Source organism: Desmodus rotundus, chromosome X, assembly GCF_022682495.2.
Source record: "Desmodus rotundus isolate HL8 chromosome X, HLdesRot8A.1, whole genome shotgun sequence".
Classification (NCBI taxonomy): Eukaryota; Metazoa; Chordata; class Mammalia; order Chiroptera; family Phyllostomidae; genus Desmodus; species Desmodus rotundus.
The window spans coordinates 65,994,822-66,009,819 of record NC_071400.1 but is presented as its reverse complement, the minus strand read 5'-3'; the positions used below and the strand labels follow the sequence as shown (position 1 = coordinate 66,009,819).

Sequence of the window (14,998 nt, the reverse complement as noted above, 5' to 3'; positions counted from 1 at the left end):
GTAACAAATGAATGGGGTGTCAAATCCTTTTGTAACTTAGATGGCTTCCAATAAAATTGAAGGAGAATCCAATGTTGCTGTCAGCTGATAAATCATGAAAAACAATTTTGAAGATATACCATTGTGTAATATTGGGTTGGCCAAAAAGTCTGTTTAGTGTTTTCCATAAAATACAAAATATGCTTTTCATTTTCACCAATAACTTTATTGATTTGGATATTTTGAGTATGTCACCTACCTCCTGCTATTGGTTTCCAGTGCGTAGAGGTCCGGGTTCCTGCTAAACATCTTCCAATGCATAAGACAGCCCCAAGGCAAAGAATTATTTGGCCAAAATGTCAATAGTACAAAGAAACTTTGCAAACCACATTTGACATGTTCAATTAGTCATAGCACCTTCTCCATACACTGCACAAATCTTTTATTTGCTTTTCACTTGAGTTTTTACCTTTCTTGAAGTAACAAAGCATAATATGCCAAAAATGTTGCACATTTTCTTCCATCTTCAATATTAAAATGACTGCACAAAATTCACCAATTTTGATAAGTTTTTTTTAAATGTACGCTGATAAGACAGCTGTCACAATACAATCTAAGAAAATTGTTTTGAATGAAATTAAAGACAACTGAGCACTACTAGAGTCATATGAAAAAAGTAAACAAACTTTTTGGCCAACCCAATATTTCCCCCATACATGTCCAAAGGAATTTAAAGACTTGAGTGACATTGCTAAAACAAAATGTACATTACTTATATAAACAAGGTTTCTGTGTGCTAAAGTCTAACAAAGCAAAAAGTAGGAAGAGAATTGATGTTGAATCTTGTCTAATTCTAGCAATAAGTAGTATTTATCCATGGATATACCCACTAAAGTAAAACAAAGAGTTATCTCTAATAATTATTTTGTTTTGATGTTTAACAATTACCTTTCAAATGTTGTAGTATACTTGCAATGCTTTGATCCATTGTATTCTAATACTGTCATGATAACACAAGCAAGAGTAAATTTTTAAACAATACTTAGAGCTTCAGGATCACAGGAACATTAAAATATTTTTGCAGAAAGGAAATAGGATGATCAATAAAGCCATTTCAAGTGCAAAAATATATATTATTGGGACAAAATTCTTAGAAGAATAGGATGGAGTTAAGAACTCAGGGAGAAAAGGGAAAATGTACAACTTCCAACTATTAAAGAAGAGCTCAGCTATAATTTTTATAACAGATAATGGTGGCTCTCAAATCACTAATGTATTTAGGGTTCACTGGTTTCATGTGAAATCACAACGTAACAGTTTTGTGAATGTTAATGTTTGTCAGAAATCACATTATTTACAGTTAACTGACATTTTGATGTAAAAATTTAGATGTCACAATGTGTAGAGAGTGTTAAAATATTTTGGAGACTATTGTGATATAAACCAATAGTTTTATATGAATATTCATAACAAAGGGAGTGTCATACATTCTTTTGCCACCTTGTGGTCAGAGTTGTATTCAATCCCAGGCACTGTGACTGTGATGAGGAGGGGTCTCTCCTGAGGTCAGCCCCTTCTGCTAACCTTCGGTTAGGTCTTCGTGAGGCAGAGATGGTAACATTTGCCAAGGACTGAATCTAGACCCATACAAGCACTAAGCATCAAAAGATTAAGTTAGATAATGCTCCACGATTAGATCTATTTTCTCAAAATGATATATATATCAAAAACTGTAATCATTTAAGTAACCATTATTCCTGAAATCATATTCATGACTCACATATCTTTTAAGATCCAGTTATTAACAAATTATAGAGAAATCTAATAGAATTGTCTAGTCAATTACATATGATATGTATTTTTTCCCTGGTTATATTATATTGTGCTATTTTAGATACTATTTTTCAAATTTATTTTCTTCAAATCAAGACGCAGTTAAAATAAAAAAAGGAAATGAGAAAGGAAAAAAAAAAGATTATGCTGACACCCCCTGCATGTGATTCAGAGCAGAAGCAACATGCAATCAGGAAAGGAATGTAAAAAGCACAACAGAATTCTGGCTTTTCCAAGAAGGACAACTTTTTAAAAAGAATGTCAAACTGTTTCTGATATTTCTTCTTGATTCTTCTGTTTTTGGCACTTCTCTGCTGTTGACCTAGACACTTCCTTGAGCTGCCTTTTGGACAACCCAGCCCTCATTGTGGCCCTGGGCAAGTTTGTATGGTTCAGTGCCATGTCCACAGCTCCAAGTGTAACACCTGGCTCTGGGTTGGAGCTGAATAGGCATTTGTTGAGGGAATGATGGCAGAGCTCCCCACTTCCAGAACATGCTGGATCAGAGGGTTTCTGCAGGAGGTTGATCAGTAAGACAGTTGGGTTGCCATTGTGTCTTCAATGGTAGACAGTCCCAGGTACACAGAGATCTAGTTCTCTTTGATGTCTGTTTTTCTGTGGAGGTGGGATGAGAGTACCTCGTGTCCCTCCACCCATCTATGACTTCCATCATTTTTAGCAGGAACAGCAGGAACAGGAATCCTTTGGTGGGTGAGCTAGTTGCAGGCCACAAAGGGCAGGATTTATTGGAAAGATGCTGTGGCGCTTCAAGGAATTGAAGCAAGAGTTGGATTAGGAAGAGGAGGCACCAGGGCATCTCTGGGGGCCTCAGTTGTAAGGGCATCAGCCATACATCCTACCCTTCTTAAGGGCTCCTGATTCTTGACAACCAATTCATGCTGCTAACCCCTGGAGGCCTCCCTGAAGGAAGGGGCCAGGTGGAGGGGCAATGTCCATGGTAACCAAGAACTCTGCTAGGTTATCATTAGGCAGCACAGCCCCACAAGCTGGGCAGTGTGTACTGGGACAAGACCAGTGATCCTCAGGAATCACAGACTGACTCTTCCTGGAACACATTCTCCCCTGACACTCCAGCACTGGCTATATACTTTTTCTCTGAGCCCCATCCTGATGCCATCCCTTAGCTGCCCTCCCTGGGACCAGCACCTGTGGCCACTCCATGATATCACCCAACATGCCCAAGTCCTGAGCCACTTTTTTCTGGGCTTAGTTCTCATGCGCCTGTAGTGCTGCTACCCATTGCCAGCAGCTCTTAGTGTGGGAGCTCCCAGAGGTCCTCAGACCCAGGCCTGCCCCCTCCCTGCTCCCATGTGCTAGTGCTCTAGAGTCCTGGGGTGGGGTCCTGTAGTTCTGGCCTCTCAGCCATAGGGGAGGTACTAACTGTAAGCATGGTCTTGTGTCTGGTCTCTCCTGCTGCCCTTGCCGGGTTGCTCAACATCTGCTGGGCCAGAAGGCTGGCTGCCAAACCTTCAACCCACTCATGGCCTTGGGAGCCCAAGGAGGAGATGAGGAGCAGGCACAGCCTCTGCAGAGCACCGATAAGATGGGCAAAGGGACGTGCTTCTTCAGGCCCAGCGGCTTTGGGAGCTCTGCCCCTGGGAATCTGGGGTCCAGAATTAATCTGGGGCTTCATACTTACTGGGCAGGGGGGCAGAACCTGGGACAGGAGGGGAGCCTGGGACTGGCTCAGGCGGCAGGCTCAGCCACAGAGATGATGTTCTGTCACAGCTTCTGACTGCGTTGCTCAGGACCCAGACTCTAGGGGACATTTCACAGCCCCAGAGGTGTTTCTGGATTTGGTTATCCCTGTGCCCCCAGCCCCGCAGTGCTGGGGAGAAACCTCCTGGACCGAGGGAAGGATGAGGAGAGGGGAGGAGACGACGAAAGGGGTCAGAGAAGCGATTGGAGCCGAGAACTGGAAGCGCCTTAAAGAGACTGCGCGGTCCCCGCCCCCCTTCCCGCCAGCCTCAATGAATTAGAGCTGTGTTTCCCAAACTTGCCTGATCATAAGAATTCTCTCGGGCTCTAGTTAAAGATACAGGTTCCCGCGGGCACCTCCCTTCGAGATTCTGATTCAGTGGGTCTGCGGATGGAGCCGAGGAATCTGTAATTTTAACATGCTCCCCACGTGATTCTCGGGAACAAGCAAGTTTGGGAAATACTGAATTAAAGGAAACCGGGCCTGGCTGCAGAAGCGGCCTCCACTAGGGGGCTACGGCGGGAGTATTCCCGGGGGCGTCGCCTGCTTCCGCCGCCGCCTCCTTGAGTGAAAGTCCCTTTTGGGTCCAGCTGCCACAGCCACCGCGCTCCCTCAGGCCGGGCGGGGGACACCCCAGGTCTGCGTGGCCCCCGCGCTGCCACGCCCAGTGGCCGCCCGAACCCGGGGAACAGGGGGAGGAGCCGCGGCCAGTGGAGGCGGAGGAGATAGAAGAGGCGGAGACGGCGGAGACGGCGGCGGAGAAGGCGGAGAGGAAGGTGGAGACAGAAGCGAAGGTGGAGGGGAAGGTGGAGGCGGCGGGGAAGGTGGACGCCACCGACAAGGTGGAGGCGGCGGGGAAGGTGGACGCCACCGGCAAGGTGGAGCTGGAGGAGGAGGAGTGTCCGGGCCGCCGGGTTGAGCTCAAGCTGGAGCCCGAACCCGAGCCAGTACGGGAGGCAGAGCAGGAGCCAAAGGGGGAGCTGAAGCAGGAGCTGGAGGATGAGAACCCAGCGCGGAGCGTCGGTGGCGGCGGCAATAGCGACGAGGTTCCTGTCCCCACCCTTCCCTCTGACCCCCCGCGGCCCCCTGATCCCTCTCCGCGGCGTAGTCGTGCCCCCCGCCGCCGACCCCGGCCGCGGCCTCAGACCCGACTCCGTACCCCGCCGCAGCCTAGGCCACGGCCCCCGCCCCGGCCCCGGCCCCGGCGCGGCCCTGGGGGAGGATGCCTGGATGTGGATTTTGCTGTGGGTCCACCAGGCTGTTCCCACGTGAATACCTTTAAGGTGGGAGAGAATTGGAGGCAGGAACTGCGGGTGATCTACCAATGCTTCGTGTGGTGTAGAACCCCAGAGACCAGGAAAAGCAAGGCAAAGTCGTGCATCTGCCATGTGTGCGGTACCCACCTGAACAGACTCCACTCTTGCCTTTCCTGTGTCTTCTTTGGCTGCTTCACGGAGAAACACATTCATGAGCATGCCGAGACAAAACAACACAACTTAGCTGTAGACCTTTACTATGGAGGTATATACTGCTTTATGTGTAAGGACTATGTATATGACAAAGACATTGAGCAAATTGCCAAAGAAGAGCAAGGAGAAGCTTTGAAATTACAAGCTTCCACCTCAACTGAGGTTTCTCACCAGCAGTGTTCAGTGCCTGGTCTCGGTGAGAAATACCCAACCTGGGAGACAACCAAACCCGAGTTAGAACTGCTGGGACACAACCCAAGGAGAAGAAGAATCACCTCCAGCTTTACCATTGGTTTAAGAGGACTAATCAATCTTGGCAACACGTGCTTTATGAACTGCATAGTGCAGGCCCTTACCCACACTCCAATCTTGAGAGATTTCTTCCTCTCTGACAGGCACAGATGTGAAATGCCAAGTCCGGAGTTGTGTCTGGTCTGTGAGATGTCTTCGCTTTTTCGGGAGTTGTATTCTGGAAACCCATCTCCTCATGTTCCCTATAAATTACTGCACCTGGTATGGATACATGCACGGCATTTAGCAGGGTACAGGCAACAGGATGCCCATGAGTTTCTCATTGCAGCATTAGATGTCCTGCACCGGCACTGCAAAGGTGATGATACTGGCAAGGCAGCCAACAATCCCAACCACTGTAACTGCATCATAGACCAAATCTTCACAGGTGGCTTGCAGTCCGATGTCACCTGTCAAGCCTGCCATGGGGTCTCCACCACGATAGACCCATGCTGGGACATCAGTTTGGACTTGCCTGGTTCTTGCACCTCCTTCTGGCCCATGAGCCCAGGGAGGGAGAGCAGTGTGAATGGGGAAAGCCACATACCAGGAACCACCACGCTCACGGACTGCTTGCGAAGGTTTACAAGGCCAGAGCACCTAGGAAGCAGTGCCAAAATCAAATGCGGTAGTTGCCAAAGCTACCAGGAATCTACCAAACAGCTCACAATGAATAAATTACCTGTTGTTGCCTGTTTTCATTTCAAACGGTTTGAACACTCGGCCAAACAGAGGCGCAAAATCACTACATACATATCCTTTCCTCTGGAGCTGGATATGACACCATTTATGGCCTCAAGTAAAGAGAGCAGGATGAATGGACAGTTACAACTGCCAACCAGTAGTGGAAATGAGGAGAATAAGTATTCCTTGTTTGCCGTGGTTAATCACCAAGGAACCTTGGAGAGTGGCCACTATACCAGCTTCATCCGGCATCACAAGGACCAGTGGTTCAAGTGTGATGATGCTGTTATCACCAAGGCCAGTATTAAAGACGTTCTGGATAGTGAAGGGTATTTACTGTTCTATCACAAACAGGTCCTGGAACATGAATCAGAAAAAGTGAAAGAAATGAATACACAAGCCTACTGAAGTGACACACAGACCTACCTGTAATGGAAGATGATGACACCTATACTACTACTGGCATCAAGATTTAAAGGACCTACTTGCATGGCCCGTGGGCCTGACAGAGTAAGAGTTGAACAGTACCCAGTGTCTAAAAGGTCTTGATTGGAAGAGAAATAGGAGGGGCGGGAGGAGAGGCTCTAGTCTAAGCAGTTACTTAAAGGAAAATTAAATGGCAGGAATGTTCTGGTAAGGAAGGCAGGGAGATACTGACACTGGTCCATATCCTATATTCCTCCAAAAGATTGTGTGGGAAAGTGTGGGGTGGGAGGGGGGTGGTGTTTGGGGGGGGGTGTGCCCTTGTAACCATAAAACATCTTTCTCCATGGGTGTTTCAGCTTCAACTGACCAATCACATAACAGTTATACGTTCGAGGGGGAAAAGAAAAGTTTATACAAATGTAGCCCATTACATATATGGGTATGAAAGTGGAAAAGTGGAGGAGGCAGGGATATCTCATTGACAAACACCTTTGCCAGTTCCTTTGTATTTGTGATTTTTTTGTGCTATTAAATGCAGTATTAAAAAAAGAGAAAAGCCCACAAGGGCTAGTGAAGAGAGAAGAAAGAAGGGGGCTTGTATAAGGGGAGCAATGGCTCCAGTAGTAGAGAAGACCAGAAATACTGTAAGATAAGTAACCCACACAGAGAGGCCTCAGCTAAGAGTATCGTGTGTGAGTGTTTTTAAAAAAGCTGTATGATATACTTGAGCAAATCAATGAACCTCTTTGCGATTGTTTTCTCATCTGTACAATGCAGATAACTCCTACCTTAAAAGATTATTGTTAAAGATAAAATGATATAAAATGTGTCAAAGTATAAAGTAAAAGGCTTGGAACTCTGTAGGTCCTCAGTAAACGTTTGTTGGATCTAAAACTTCTTTGGACTAGGACCAGAATTCATCAGAGGCGAGTGTCAGTCCTACTTGAGACCAGTGAACAGAATGGGCACACATGGTGTTACATGCAGTTACACATACACACACACAAACACACACTTACAGCTCCCTCCACAACATTGCCTACTTGGAGCCCCAAGGCAAAGGACTCCCTGTGTAGAGGGCATCACAGTCAGTGCCACACCCAGGATTGAGGGCAGAACCACAACTGTCCCTAAAAGTCATAATTCTGTCTATTTGTAATACTGTCATGTTGTTTTCATGACTCAGCACTCCAGTGATGGGACTCTTAGGGCCACTAGGCTTCCAGTCTTCTACATAAGGGAGTTTGGTGGTTTTTGCCTTCCACAAGCATTATGGAATTATCTGTTACATTCACCTGCAGGCATAGATCAGTAGAAAGACTGTTTTCCAAAGCTCCCTGGTCCACTATCCCAGGGATATTGATGGAGTGGCATGTGGCCTCTTCCCTGATTCTCACAGAGGACAGAGCAGCTTGCAGAGAGCTAAGCCAAAACAGATGGGCCGCACCCAGGTTGGGGTAAGCACTGGTGGTTCCTTCTTTTCATCTTAGCATGAGATATAGAAGTACCTATAATCTAGGAAATCCTGAGGGGTACCTAAATGTGCATCAGACTCATGGGGCTTGGATCTACTGGCTCTGGTAAAAGGCTGGGCTTTTTCAGGGCTTCCCAAGTCTACTTCATGGTCAACTAATTTGGAAATACATATTTATTTAAGTGGTTGTGGGTATATCCCTAACTAGCTCATAGGCTTTTTTAGGGCAGTGGTTCTGTCTCCTCTTGTACCCTGAGCTGCATCCTTAGCCCCTAGCACAGTTCCTGATACGTAGTTAGTAGATATTCAAAACATTTACTTGATGAATGAATGAACCAATATACCTTTCATAATCAAATTTTCATTAAAACCCAGGGCCCATAATCCTCAGGAGAAAATGTAAAAAGTATTTTTGGTATCTTGTAGGATAGGGGAGACCAAGAGATGAGTGGCCTTTGATGCCACTTGGCAACTTCATGCCAGGTATTTGACTACCTTTTGGTATGTCTGGTAGCCCTGCCTAAGAAGACAGCCATTGCCCTCATTCTCATTCATTTCTGCCACAGAAATAGTTCAGTCACACATGTGTCACCAGATTCTACTTGCACAGAAATGGTCTTTTACATTTTAAAAACATTTTTATTTGAAAATAATTTTAAACCCACAGGGAAGTTGCAAAAATATAAAAAAATAGCATAAAGAACATCTGTATCCCCTTTACCAGGTTCACCTATTGCTAACATTTTATGTGTCATTTGCTTTATAGTTTGTACATATGTTCTCTGTCTCTCGTGTGTGTGTGTGTGTGTGTGTGTATTTGGACCATATGAGGGTAAATTACATCATAGCCCTTCATGCCTAAGTACTTCAGTGTGCGTTTCCTAAGAATAGGCATTATTTTCTACGTTGCAGTGTAAACAACGTCAGTAAATTTAATAGTGATACAATACTTTAATTTACACTTATACTCCAATTTTGTCTGTTGAGACAATGATGTCCTTTATAGCCTTCTCCCTCTCCATCACAGGATCTGGTCTAGGTTGAGGTATTGCTTTTAGTTATCATGTCTCTTTAGCATCCTTTAATCTGGAACATTTCCAGAACCTTTTTTCATCTTTTATGGCATTAGCATTTTTAACAGAACATTCCTCATTTTTGGTTTGTCTGATACAGAAGCTGTCTTTTAAATACCCTGCACTTGGGAGTATTTCTAAGAGATATGAGTGGTGCAAGACTGCTGAAGCTGACCTCCCCACGTCCATTGGTGGAAGGCACAGACCACCAGAGGGAGCAGCTGTCCCTGGCACTTCCTGATTGAAGCATGTACCTCCTCTGGAAAACACCATTATCCCTCAGTAACAAGGGAGCCATTCAAGCCCAGCCTTATTCCCCTACCTGTCACCAACCCCCCAGATTGAGGCATGGAATGTAAAAGCAGCCAGAGCCTGCTTTCTGATCACACCACTGTGGGACACAGGGCATTATGTATTTAGCAGGTATGTGTTAACTTGAGCTCCAATGGAGATTCAGGCATGTTTGAGCATGTTTGGCACATGGGCAGGCACCAACACGGTTGGGGCCTTTAGGGGGATTAAGAAGTAACACTCTTGACACCTTTATCAACATTCCCATGGTGGGCACAGCTGCAGTGGGTTGGGGCAGGGTAGAGGTAAGTAATTCTTAAGCAGCTTCATGGGCAGAATACACAAAGATGGGGCCTAGATTTAGTAAGGAAGAACATGGAAAATGCCCAAAACAGATTGTTTTGTGACCTACTGGGGGCTTTGAGACACAATTGGGTTATTTTATATGACGGCTGGAATTCTGTGTGAAGTTCAGATATGTGCAAGAGCTGGCATAATTTAAGCTAATTCTTTAACTAAGACTCCATCTACTTCCACAAGCTGGTGAAGCCAGGGAAACTCAGTTTACATGTAGGTTTATGATCTGGGCCCAGAAGGGCACAAGCAAAAGATGGGTGCTCGTGACTTGGGGCCTTACCCACCCATAGGGCTCAGAATGAGGGACTGAACAATGGGATACTTCCCTTTCACCTGTGATACATGCTTCCTCTGGTTTCTTATCCTAAACAGGTTGAAAATTCAGAACCCTACCACTTCCCATTTCCTGGAGTACCCAGATGCTGAAACTTACTCTGGCCCACAGTTCACATAGGGAATTGCCTCACTTCTTCCCCATCTATAGGGAATCCTGATTAGGGATGCCATCAACAAAGAGGTCTTTTTCAATCAGGAAGGAGAGTGGCCCCCATACAATTCATATTGTCATAATGCAGTAGACCTGGTATCAGGAACCTGTGTTTGTACCAAATATGTATTCATACCTGAGTTTCATATTCTCAGGTCCTCTGAAAGTATGAAGCCCAGAATCCACAGCAGTGTGTCATTTGTTAGACGCTGACTTGCCTCTGCAGGTGATCCAATACCATTTTTAAATTCTTGTATTGAAGTATATCAAATACACAAGAAATGCACATATCATAAGGGTACAACTTATGAATTTCTAGATAATAAACACGTCCCTGTAAACAATACCCAGATGAAGAAATGGAACATTACTCACAGGTTAGGCCCTCCTCCTGCTTCCTTCCAGTCAATAACCCCAAAGGGTAATTCCTATCCTGACTTTGCCCACTGTAGATTAGCATTGCACTTTTTTATGCCTTCTATAAATAGAATTGTTCAGTATGTATACTTTTATGCCTAGATTCTTTTGTTCAACATTATTTTATGAGCTTCAGATATGAAGTATTATTGTCAAGAAAAATTATGAGGAGCATCACTATTTCTGCCCAATGAGTTAAAAGTAAGAATCTCTACTCTTGCCAGTGGTTTCTGACATATTGAACCAATTCAAAGGGACCCAGGCCATTACAAAGTTGGACTTTGACAGTGTCTATAATCTCACTCAGGTACAATAAAAAAGATAGATGTTTGTTTTTAACAAACAAACTGAGATACAGACAACAGTATGGTGAGTACCAGAGGGGAAAGTGTTTGGGGCAGGTAGAAGAGGGTACAGGGATAAATAGTGACAGGAAGAGACTTGACTTTGGATGGTGAGCATCCAGTACAATATATAGATGATGTATTATAGAATTGTATACTTGAAACCTATATAATTTTATTAAGCAATGTTATCCCAATACATTTAATTAAAGAATTCACAAAATGAAAAAGAAAAGGGTGGATGGAAATGAGCCTTCCAGATAAGCTTGGGATAATTTGAGTACCCAGAAATGTCAATTTTGGGCCTATTCTGTCCAATAATCTTGGACTCCAGCCCTGTTCTGACATCTCCTGAATGGGATACCCTATTCTAATAAGTTCTCAAAATTGCATCAGAGTCACCTGGAGGGCTTGTTAACACAGGTTGCTGGGTCCCACCTCCAGAATTTCTGACTTCAGTAGACCTGGGATAGGGGCTTGAGAATTTGCTTTTCTAACACATTCCCAGGTGATGATTGTGCTTCTGGTTCAGGGATCCTAATTTGAGAATCATTGATGTATTCAATTTGTTTTCACACCATGGTACTTGGAGCCCAAGGAGTCCATGAAGATGCCCCGGGGAGCACCTTGGAGAGCACCTTGGGGAGCAAGGAGGAAGGTAAGTTGGTGAAGATCAGGAATTCTCAGCCCCACTTTAACTGGAGCAGATCCTCTTATTTATGTTTTGGAGTTCCAAATAATATTTGAAGAAATGGTTCTGCTACTAAAAATTTTAAAAGCTGAAAATCACTGTGCTAAGGAATTTTAGACCTCAGGGAAATGATGTATTTAAACTACATGGGTGGTGTATCTGGAAAATAATCCAACATGCTACAGAGACCTAGACTCATATGTGCCCTCAATCTAGATGGCCTTGAGGGGAACTTAATATCCTTGCAGCTTAAAGAAGTGTTTGTTTAGCCCTGGCTGGTGTGGCTCACTGGACTGAGTGCTGGCCTGCAAACCAAAGGGTGGCCAGTTTGATTCCCAGTCAGGGCACATGCCTGGGTTGCAGGCCAGGTCCCTGGTGGGGAGTGTGTGAAACATAACCACACATTGATGTTTCTCTCCCTCTCTCCCTCCCTTACCCTCTCCCTAAAAATAAATAAATAAAATCTTAAAAAAAGGAAGTGTTTGTTTATGAGGATGAAAATGGTAAGGGAAAAATGTTTAATTATAAATAAGGTGCAACATCATATGTATAAAGTGTGTTTTTTTTTTTTCTGGCAATATGCCACACTAAGAAGACACCTCTCCAACTACAAACACGTATTAACTCTAGATAAGCTATAACAAGATTTTTAATTTATAGCTGAGCTTAAAACAAAAAAGTAAAATCTTCAAAGAAACAAAAAGAAAAATTAAAACCAGTCTAGTAATTGTAAACAGACACTGCAGTGACCCATTGTGGTACTGGTCCAAGACATCAGGTCTTGGGCACTAGGGCTTAGAGCTAGGAATCTAATGCTCAGGCAGGTACTGACAACACAGCCTCAAAGTCCACCAGAGGCACAGAAGCTGCTACTTAAAGCTCTGGATAAAGTCTTTAGTAGCTTCTCTGTCCATGAAAAGGAGTTTGGAAAGTGAGCAGTGAAAAGGCTTTACTTTCTCTGGAGCCACCTGAAGAAATAAAACCCCAGGCTTGTGTTAAATGTGGATGTGGGGTCTAAATATACCCTACTCTGTGTTATGGAAACCACATACTGAAAAATTAAAATAAAAATTGGAGCAGAACCATTTAAACCTGTAGAACCTCAGCAAAAGCAAATACATTTTAATAATAATCCATGGCATGTGGAACCCCACAGAAAAAGACAGTATCTGTTAAAGATGTGCTCAGAAACAAACAATAAAAATATTGTACTTGCAAACAAATGATACACCATGCAGGAGAGTCATCAGTTTCCACAAGGAGGAGAGTTAGTAGAAATACTGATGAGAAGAACTACCACTCTTTTTGAGAGTGAAGTAAGGACATTTTCAGAAAAACAAATCAAAGAAAGTTTAGCGATAATAGACTCCCACTAAAACAACTACTGAGAGATACACTTCAGAAAGAAGGAAATGGGAGAAGTCAGATGAAAAAAGGGGCTGGAGGTCTCTGGGAGAAGTATTGATTAGGGGGACAGGTTTTCTGTGGGCATGATCAAAGCAGCTTTGACTCTTTAAGAGGTTTTGGTTACTGTTGTTTGTGGTTGGCCTGGAGTTTGGTTTATCATGAAGGAGAAGTATAAAGGCCTTCGTTGTTAAGCAATGAATTTAAGGTGCAGTTTTATTGAGGGTGGTGTTTAAGGTAAGGGAGAGTGGAGGTAAGTCCGAGGCAGCTTACAGTTTGGATTTTTAGGCAGAGGAGCATGGTTTTTTTTTTTCCCCCCCGAAAGAAATGAGGATTGCTAATGTGAGTGGATTTTAGAGGCTATTAGGTTATCTGAAAATTACTGGTGTAAAGAGAGCTGAAATATTTGAGACTACAAGGCAAAACATCACTCAGGCTGAGAATGTGAGGAGTTTCAATGTAGAAATCTAGTGCTCTCCAAATGAGAGCATAGGGAGTCTCTCAGGGAGAGGACTTTTCAGGGTTGCTGAGGGCAAGAAGATTGTTGTTTATTGTAGGAGTCCTTTAGGAAGAGGTTAGTACTTCTGATTGAGGAAATCTAGGGATGTCTGGCTAATTCAGGGGTGTCTGGCTAATTCAGGGGCTTCTTGGGCTGAAGGGAATTTTGCTTGCCTCAGCAAGCACAGTTAAGAGAGCCTCTCCCTGAATGGGATTGCACCAAGAAGCTTTTAGATATTTCTTACACCTAGGGATATTTTTAAAAAAGTATTTTATTTATTTACTTTTAGAGAGAGGGGGAAGTAGGGGAGAAAGTAGGGGAGTAGGGCAAAGAAACATTGATCGGCTGCCTTTTGCATGCACCCTGACAGGGAATTGAACTGGCAAACTTTTGCTTTGTGGGAGACTCCCAACCAACTGAGCCACTCATGCCAAGGAACAAATAAACTCCTTATGTACTCAGGTAGGATAATTGGCAAGATATATCAAGTGGGGAGAAAAGCTAAGGGCAAAATAGTAAGAATGAAATGCCACCATTGCATGTGAATGTATTATCTATTTTAAAGATAGGGGCTCAATTATTTAAGCCTATAATTTAAAGGACGAGGAGTAGAAGCCTAACTCCAGAGTATGTTAATGAGTAGGCTGGAGTGGAGCTGAACCCCATCTGGCAGATGGAGTCCATGACAGGATTGGAGATTCGTAGGAATAAGAAGTGGAACTGAAAACAGAGGAATGGATTATAGATCTGTCTATGGAAGAGCTGTGTCTGTTGCCATCACCCCAACTCCAAATACACATAAGCAACTCAGAAAAACTGGAAGGCCCTTTTATAAGGATACTGTGTCACACACACACAAAAAGCCTAAATTCAAGAAAATTGAAATCATATCAAGAATTTTCTCGGATCACTATGGCTTGAAACTAGAAATCAACCTCAAAAAAAAACCCAGCTCAAAAACATTCAAATACATGGAGGCTAAATAACATGCTATTTAACAATGAATGGGTTAACAATGAGATCAAGAAAGAAATCAAAAAGTATCTGGAAACAAATGAAAATGAACGTAACAACCCAAAACCTATGGGACACAGTGAAAGCAGTCATAGGAGGGAAGTTCATAGCATTGCAGGCCTACCTAAAGGAAGTAGAAAAATCTCAAATAAGCAACCTAACACTACCCCTTAAAGAACTAGAAAAACAACAACAAAGTTGAGAGTAAGTAGAAAGAAGGAAATAATCAAGATCAGGGAAGAAATAAATGACATAGGGACTTAAAAAAAAATCCAAAAGATCAATGAATCCAGGAACTGGTTCTTTGAAAAGATAAACAACATTGACAAACCTTTAACCACACTTATAAAGAAAAAAAGACAGAGGACCCAAATAAATAAAATTAAAATGAAAAAGGAGAAGTAACAACTGATACAACAGAAATACAAAGGATTGTAAGAAATTACTATAAACAATTATATGCCAAGAAACTGGACAACCTTGGTGAAATAGATAAATTTCCAGAAACACACAATCTTTAAAAACTAAATCAGGAAGAAACAGAA

General features: G+C 43.5%; 1 protein-coding gene across 1 annotated transcript; it reads left to right on the top strand.

Moving 5' to 3' along the window:
- Positions 1-4,115: 4,115 nt before the first annotated feature.
- Positions 4,116-7,295, top strand: USP27X (ubiquitin specific peptidase 27 X-linked). The gene has a single exon (XM_024580115.4). The coding sequence runs from the start codon at positions 5,068-5,070 to the stop codon at positions 6,382-6,384; it is 1,317 nt and encodes a 438-aa protein (XP_024435883.3). The 5' UTR covers positions 4,116-5,067; the 3' UTR covers positions 6,385-7,295.
- The last annotated feature ends 7,703 nt before the right edge of the window (positions 7,296-14,998 follow it).

Excerpts from the sequence above, each read along its gene's own strand:
- USP27X (XM_024580115.4), top strand. The coding sequence starts at position 5,068 with ATGTGTAAGGACTATGTATATGACAAAGACATTGAGCAAATTGCCAAA.